At 40.1% G+C, this 8,082-nt stretch overlaps 1 protein-coding gene across 3 annotated transcripts in view; it reads right to left on the bottom strand.

The window, feature by feature from the left end:
* TRIM55 (tripartite motif containing 55) overlaps positions 1-8,082 on the bottom strand; it is a 74,052-nt gene that overhangs the window by 54,804 nt on the left and 11,166 nt on the right. The window contains exons 1-2 of one of the 3 annotated variants that reach the window (XM_019548734.1): positions 4,589-5,000; positions 3,518-3,690 (exon numbers count right to left, since the gene is read on the bottom strand). In XM_019548734.1, the coding sequence (XP_019404279.1) occupies positions 3,518-3,690; positions 4,589-4,756 (341 nt within the window). In that variant the 5' untranslated portion in view covers positions 4,757-5,000. Of the gene's footprint in view, positions 1-3,517; positions 3,696-4,588; positions 5,001-8,082 lie in introns of those variants that run through there. The other 2 variants (XM_019548719.1, XM_019548727.1) reach the window with 2 other exon arrangements.

The raw sequence follows: 8,082 nt of genomic DNA, 5'->3' as shown, positions 1-8,082 counted from the left end.
GGCATAGGAATTTGACAGGGGAGGCTGGCGGTATTAATGGCCACTGCTCCCCTGCCACTACATTTCCCAACCCCTAAGAACCCCCACAGGCCAAATGCAATGGCTCCATTGACCACATTTGGCATGTGGGCAAGAGGTTAAGTACCCCTGCTTTAAAGGGAGGGCACCAAACCAGGTATATCTATATCTATATCTATCTATTCATCACTCTCCCTGATATCCACCATCATTAGTTTAGAGATGGTAGAGGAACTATATCTTCCTGATCTGTTTAACAGCCAATCTCTTACTACCTCAGTTCCCAAGTGTTTTCACAACTTTAAAAGAAAGCGTCATTGTGCTGAACTTGTTGAATAAACAGAAATGAAGAAAATATCCTCTTTGTACCTGCAGCAGAGGCTGTTGCTGTCAAAAGCTGGGTTTGCATCTCATCCAACTCTGGCTCCAGCTGGGTAACTGTGACTTCTACTAGTTGGGGATCTGACCTCCTTTAAACCTTCAGCAGCAAAATTTGTGCTGGTAAATATCTTTTTGCTTGATATAAATTACTTTAATAGATTATAAGCTTAGTCCTTCATAAAGATACTCATTGGCTGGAGCCTGGTCTGTTCATGGAAGTGGTTATACCATGTGACAACAGGTGGCCAGATGTAATGATCTGAGTGGTCCCTCCCAATGCTAGGTCATGATCTCAAATTTAATGTTAAGTAGGTCTACAGTTAAAGAAAGGTGGCTTTGAATTAAATAAAAGATCAATTTATGTAAAAAAACCCTGATTTTTTACTACTTCAGTTCCCAGTTGGTTTCACAGCTTTGAAAAATCAATTTTTTTCAGAAAATCTGTTTGTGTTTTTTTAGCACTTAACTTAAAATCATTTTTTTTAATCCATCAAGGCAGCACAGCCCCTTAGGATGTTCTGCTGACTGAGCCCAACCTGCTGTACTAGTTAATGTGGAGTACAATTGGGAGCTAGGGATGTATCTTTTTCTTGAGACCACCGCTGAGGTAATTGTCCCCCAAGCAGGTGAAGACTCCAATGCTCAAGAAATTGCAGGGAGAGAAGGACCATATTCTCATAGCAGTTTAGAAAAGTTAAGGGGAAAAGAGATAAGCAGCTGAAGCACACAAAGTGCTAAATACCTTAGATAATGCTGTTATGTGGTATCACTGCCAGCACTGATAATTAGCATAACTGTAAGGACACAAGTGAAGGTTAAAAATGCCTTCATATATAAAATAATTGCCCTTTTGGACAAATTGCAGAGGTCAGGACCATTTTTCATCTATATTTCTGATCTTTGGTGCAGTGTGTCCCATTGCTTTTTTTTTCCCCAAAGTCCCATGGCTTTATTCTGCAGTCATCCCACAAGAACCTGTAAAAGATTTTTTTTAGCCAGGGTTTTTTTAACTTTAGTAAAATTCAGTCACTTCTCCATGCGATGGGAGCTAACCACAACTGCACAGAAAAATACAGGAAGTGAAGAATCAGCTTGTTTGGTTGACTGCTATATCTAGCATGGCAGTTTTGTTGAATGATTTCCTCAGTGATTTTCCCTGTAGCAATAACAGGTGCATCTAACTGATGCATACAGGGGCAGATTCATAAAAGCAGATGGCTTCTGCTTGGTGAAGCCTTTCTAAGGGAAGGGGGAAAGACAGATTTAAACCATCTTTGTGCTGCCCGGCTTCTTGGTTTGGCCTTGTGCTTAGCTTCACAAGGCTTTTCTCACCTACAGCAGCCTCCACCCTGAAGGAACACTTACCCTCAAAAACAGCTAGATCACAATAGTGTTTGGGTACGTGTCTGAATGTCTGAGCCTTGTGGGCTCAGTTCTGTGCGGCAGCACTAGTGTTGAGACACAGCACTGCAATGGGTGCTCTGGGAGACATTCAGCCTCTGTTAGAGAGCTCAGCCACTACTGCACTTTCAAACATAGAAATGTCATGCTGAAGGCAGTCCTTTTGTACTGAAGACAGAGGACTCACTGCAACTGTGGGTTCCTTCATTCTTTTGTTTTCTGGCCAAGGGGCAGGGTCCATTTTGCATGTCGCATACATATCTGACAAAGATTCGACTAACCTGCTGGGTGTGTGGTGTCCTTAACTAGTATTCTTTGTGGTCTATCTGAGATTTCCTGCCTGACAAAATGATTTGTAAGATGATTGGTAGCAAGAGACCTCAATGTCTTGTCAACCTGCTTCTAAAAGTGATATTCAACATGGAACCGTTCCTGTAAAACAGTGATTCCCAACAAGGGTACCATAGCACCCTAGGAGTTTGGCAGCAGTGGTGTTGTGAGATCCTTTAAAGGGTGCATCAAGGTGCCGCACAATATGCAAGCATCTACACATGATTCACAAGATAAACCCAGAGATTTCAAATAGGAACCTATAGTATCAAAAACATTTTGCCCTTTGTGGCCTTTCTGAATTGTTTGCAACAAAAGAATTGCCTTATTATTTTTCTGTAGTAAAAAAAACCAAACAGTGAAAACAGGGCTGGCTTTTTTTGAGGGGTGCCTTGAGTGGAACGAGGTTAAGAACCACTGCTATAAACAAGCCCTCACTTGTAGTGAAGTCAGTGGAACTGCTTCTGTAGGATTATGTACTTGGCAAAAGTTACAGGATCAGGTCCACTATTTCAATTTTCTTTCCTAAGCTGTGAGTTGAAGTGTGATCCATTAAGTATCAGCACCCTCCCAACCCATCCTTTGATAACAAAAATAACAATGATATTATCCTATAGATGACTCATGTATATATATGCCGCAAGTGACTGTAATTTAGGATTAATCTCACTTGTTAGGGTTAACCCATTCTTCTCCTCTAGAATTTTGGCTTTCCTATACACAGCTACACAGCATTGTCACGAACTGTTATTTTTGGTAATTTCAGTCTCTTCTATACAGAAAGTGAGTCCTAAATAAGACTTGATTTCATGAGTTCACATCCTATGCTGACAGGCATGCTTTTTTTAAATATTGATGATTCAATTTATTATGATGCGGGCTGGCTTCTGAATATAATTCAGATGTATTTGTTTTTGCTTCAATTGTCCCTCAGGGCTTTTCAGCAAGTGCCAACATTTTATTAACCTAGGAGTACATGCCTGAAGACAAGCTGTAGAACATATGGGTTTGAAAAATTTATAAAATAAAGTGGTCCTAATTCATATGATTAACCAGATTGACTTCCAGAACTCTGTGTCCATGACTAAGTATTACTTATGTGAATAAGCACCAGAAGCAAAAGCTCAACACCTACTTGAACACTGCTTTTGGTCAAGTGATATAACATAAATAAGAGTTGACTTTATTCTACAGTAAACACAGGAGCATGTATGATATGTCATTCTCCCAGTGGGATAACTCTACCATCTCCAAAAGATAAAATAACTAAATATACCCAACAACTTATAAAACAAAGGCAAGAAGGGAAGGGAGAACCTTCCACAACCATAAGCTTTGTCGGCTTGTACTGTCAACATTCTGTTAAGGATACAAATAAGTACGTTACCTGGTAGACTCCTGCTTATAAATGTCAATGATATTTTCCACCAGAAGGTTCCTTTGAAGTCCATACACACCATGTCTGTCCAGAACTACTTCATGTCTACATGAGGGACATCGAAATCGACCACCTGAAGCCACAGTGGTGCCTCCCCTGGTTGTGAGGTATGGATTGGAGGCCTGTTCTTGCCAAGCAATAAAATTATAGGTGAATAAAGCCATGCATACCTTCTTAAAACACTTTGCAATTGTTTTGGTAATAGCCTTAATGTTCAGAACACAAGACATACATCCAGCCACCCAGAGATGTAGTAGCACACCTGTGACAGCCGCACAGCACAGGGCAGCGCCACCGTCCCAGTGGTGGTGGGGTGTTCAGCTGATGTTGTGGCGTGACTATTCTTGCACTGCTGTCCCTCCAAGGTAGTGCTCGGAGCTGCTACCTCAGTCGCCCCCCGCTCCACTTATGCTACAGAAGCCCCCTATTTAACACCTACTCCAAAACCAATGAGGTCAATGAAAAGACTCCCATGAGTCCAACAAATTTTGGATTAGGCCCAGTAATTCTTTACTAACCTAACTGGGGATTTTTGGCTAAAAAACCCAAAAGAAATATGTAAGGTAATGTTATTTCACTTGGTGCCTACTGGCTAATAATACTGTAGCAATCTGCCTGGAGATACACAGATAGCAAAAAGATAATAATTAAACAAACCAATTCGTAATTAAATGTCTGTAAATGCTGAAAATGAATTTAGTATAAGTAAATAAATGTCAGGAACCCATCAAAATGCAAAAGACAATGGGCCAGATCAGAACAGTTGCCATGGCTCTGGGATCACTGTATGTAAGAACATCATATAACAATTTATATAGTCCAAACCACAAAGGTCTCTATGCAAAGGAAGCCACGCATCAAAGAAGTTTTCTATGTTCTGCTTTTACTTATGCCTTTTTAAATGCTTGCCAATCATTAACAGTAAATAAGCCAATCTCGTAAAGTGTTGCTCTTCTCTTTGCCTTGAGCAAGTGCTATTTGAACTCAGGCTGGCAAATCTTTATGCTGAAATGAACCTACCTGGAAAATGTCGCTGGCGCATTTTCTACACAGGTTATGCTGACAAGGAAGGATGACCACAGGCTTAGAAAACATCTCTAAACAGATGGGGCAAATAAGCTGTTTCTCCAGGTTATCCATGGTTTGCTGCTCTTTGGAAAAGGACTTGTAATTCAAAGAGGTGCTCATCCCTAGCTATTCCAAGGTGCATATGTTCAGAATAAGGGTGCTACTGGTCAGTTTCCGGGTTAGTTCCCTTGAAATAATTCCAAGGCTCGTGTGATCAAATGTTCTTTGAGTTTCTCTTGCTGGAGGATATTGTTTAAACGATAGGCTGAAGGGAGCTGAGGCTGTTTTTAGCAGCACAGCGTCAGAAGTTGCCATTCTAACTTGTCCATATAAGCAAGTGACATGAGGACAGATTCAGACAGGTGACAGATAACAGGGATGAGAGATCAACATTCCTGTCTGAGAAAGAGAAGGAGGTGGAGGGAGGTGAGAGAGGAGCTGAGGTTTGTCACTGACACATGGCAGCCCTCCCCCACCCCTTAGCAAAGGACAAGTTTTAAACGGTATGGTAAAATGTCATCTAGTTTGTTCTTATCTCTTCATGGCAGTGAAACTGTATGGCCCAAATGACACAATACTGCTTCCTATTGAAAGAAAAGAATGCCATCAGGAGTAGGAATATACCGTAAAAATCATTGCTCAGTTACTAGAGAGTAATGAACAGTATAAACTGAACACTGCAAATTTACTATAACTGTAGATTCATTACAATATCTTTACTTGTACATGTTAATAAACTAGAAAAGTCTGACTTTTAGAACAACAGAAATGAGTGAGATGCAGATGTACTTCCCTTCAGAAAAAAAACAGAACCTAAAGATAAAACTTTAAAGAACTAATTAAAAATCACTTGACTATAATTGTGCTTTAACTTGCAACTGAATTTTAGGAAACTGGAGCATGAGTATTTGGTCCATTTTTTCCAAAGCAGTTAAAGAATGCACAAAAATGTAGCATGGATTCTACTTCCTGATTAAAAGCACACAAAAGAAATATGGAAAGATTTCATTTTTACTGGCAGAGAATAAATGTTAATTGTTCCTGCTTTCCATGGTATAATCCAAATATATTTTAGCTTTGGACAGTGTTGTGTTTATATCTGTTTATTCGACACAGAGATCTCTCAGAACTTGGCACTTGTTCTAAAGTTATTTTTAAAATGACAATTTCCCAGATAATTTCTGGCATGTGATGCCTGATCTTAGGGCAAAGCCATCTGTGCTTCTATTTGCCAATAATTTATCTCACAACTGTACAAGCAATAAATATCCTGTCCACAAATTTAAGCCCAAACCCCCACACATACAGTAAGCAGTTGCTTACTGTCTGCTTCATACTGTACATGTAATTAATATATAATCAACAGTTTTATTTGACTATAAAAGTAATTAGTGCAATATAGAATAATTTGCCAGTAATGTACCTTGCAGAAGGGAAGGCCCTTGTGTTTACAGTAGTTAATGCTTGAAAAGTGTTTTGGATAGATAAGTGCAAAACATGTATTATTAACAAACACTGCACGCACTTTAGGGAAAGATGGATCTAAATTCAATAGCAAGGTCCTCTGGTTTGTAGGAAGCACCAATTTAGAAACTTGGCAGCGGATTACAGGGATTAAAAGATGGTTATTACTGACTTTCATATGAAAATGAATAACACACTTTGAATGCAATATAATTGACTCACATTAAATTTAGTCTGCTCTTGATTTTCAGTGCGCTGAATATTTTTTCACTGCATGGGTGAAATCCTCATCCCACTGAAATCCATGAGGACAGGATTTCTCACCCCAGATGTATACATCTGGCAAAGGTCTTGTGTGTGTGTGAAATTTGCACAGTTTAATCAAATCAGTTTAAAACCAGGTTTTGAGTGAAAGTGGGTAAGTTTCTCATGTAGACAAGACCTCAGATGTTGTAAAGGGGAAGCTGTTTGGGCAGCTGAACAGGGAACAGCTGAGATGTCTGGCTCAAAGAGAAGGAGGTGAAGAGAATCTTTTTTTGGCAATAGGGGAGATGCATCTCTTCTTTCTTTTTCATTTGTGGACAGGGGCAGTAATGACTTTAATGCACTGAGGAATGTGAACTCCCTATTTCCTCCCCTGATAGAATTCAACTGCCTTCTCTTCTATGTCCCACCCTTGCACTGCAGGCTAGTTTTAAACCAGAAAGTGAAAGAAAATGACTTTTGCTCTACTGAGATGACTAGGCATGTGCTTCCTCTTTATAAAATAAGGCAGAAGATGGGAAACATCTGAGAAAGAAAGTTGAAGAACAGAGGTGTCAGTGTATTGAAATGTCTATACACCACTGAATGGGAGCAAGCTAGCTGAACTGGTGGGGCTACTAAATGGTGGAGATTTATGAACCAGTGAGTATAACCAGAATTTGCTTGAATGTCAGTATAACCATGTGAAAATATTTATAGTAGCAGCAAGCTATAGGTTACCAGTGAAGAATATGAGCATGGAATTCTTCTAGTAGAAACTTAATTATGTAGTTGAGGTTGTGGATGGTATCCCTTTCATGTTGTTAAGGAGAATTTCAGCCAAGAGGTCAATGATTAAGGAAATGGACTGACTCCATTTCTGCACCAGGAATCCAAGGAATCCCTCTTGCATATTTTTAGGTGAAATGCATTTAGTTCAGAGTGCAGTATTTCCAATGGATTGTCTAGCAGTTTCTCCTCCCTCAGATTGGCAGACTGGCTCTGTGCACAGTGCTGGACTTATGACAAAAATCAGTTATGCTGTAATAGAGAATAGATGGCAGAAACCTGTGCCTATAGCCAGGGTCTACATTACATAGTATTGCTGGCATCACTGTATTTGCTGGGAGTATGAAAAACCACACCCTTAGCTGACACAGTTCTTTTGTCAGCATAGCTTATCCCATCTGGGAATAAAGCTGTGTACAGCAATAAGTATAATAGTGACTTCTTTGCAGTGTAGGGTGTGACAATGTACCAGGGCCAGCCCTGCTTATTAAAATATCCTGGCTTCTCTAAGCCTGCTCATCCAGGCTACGTCCATCCCAGGAGAACTATGCTACTAGAGGAATTCTGGGATATAACAACAGTAAAACATTCCTATTGTAGACACAGCTTATATTCACCAGCTGAGCTTTGTACTACTAGTTTAGTAAAATGACTTTTTTCTTTGGGACAAACCAGCCATCCCAGTAAAGATGAGGTTTATGCCAATGTAGCTTCATCCACACTAGGAACTTGTGATGGCTGTATGTTAGTCAGGGACATGGCTGATGATTACATAGGAGATGTGATCTCAGGAAGCCTTCCCACTGTACATGTGCCCACTGGTGCTGAGGTTGTGGTAGATGTTGCAAGAGTCTTTCCTACCAAGGAGCATGTGGAGGATGCACCACCTAGTCCACACAACTATTTTCTTCCTTCAGCAGCAAATGGGGGGAGAAGAGGAAGAGCCAAAT

This window comes from Crocodylus porosus, unplaced genomic scaffold (assembly GCF_001723895.1).
Source record: "Crocodylus porosus isolate Cpor-Errol unplaced genomic scaffold, CroPor_comp1, whole genome shotgun sequence".
Classification (NCBI taxonomy): Eukaryota; Metazoa; Chordata; order Crocodylia; family Crocodylidae; genus Crocodylus; species Crocodylus porosus.
This window is presented reverse-complemented; position numbering and strand designations above follow the sequence as displayed.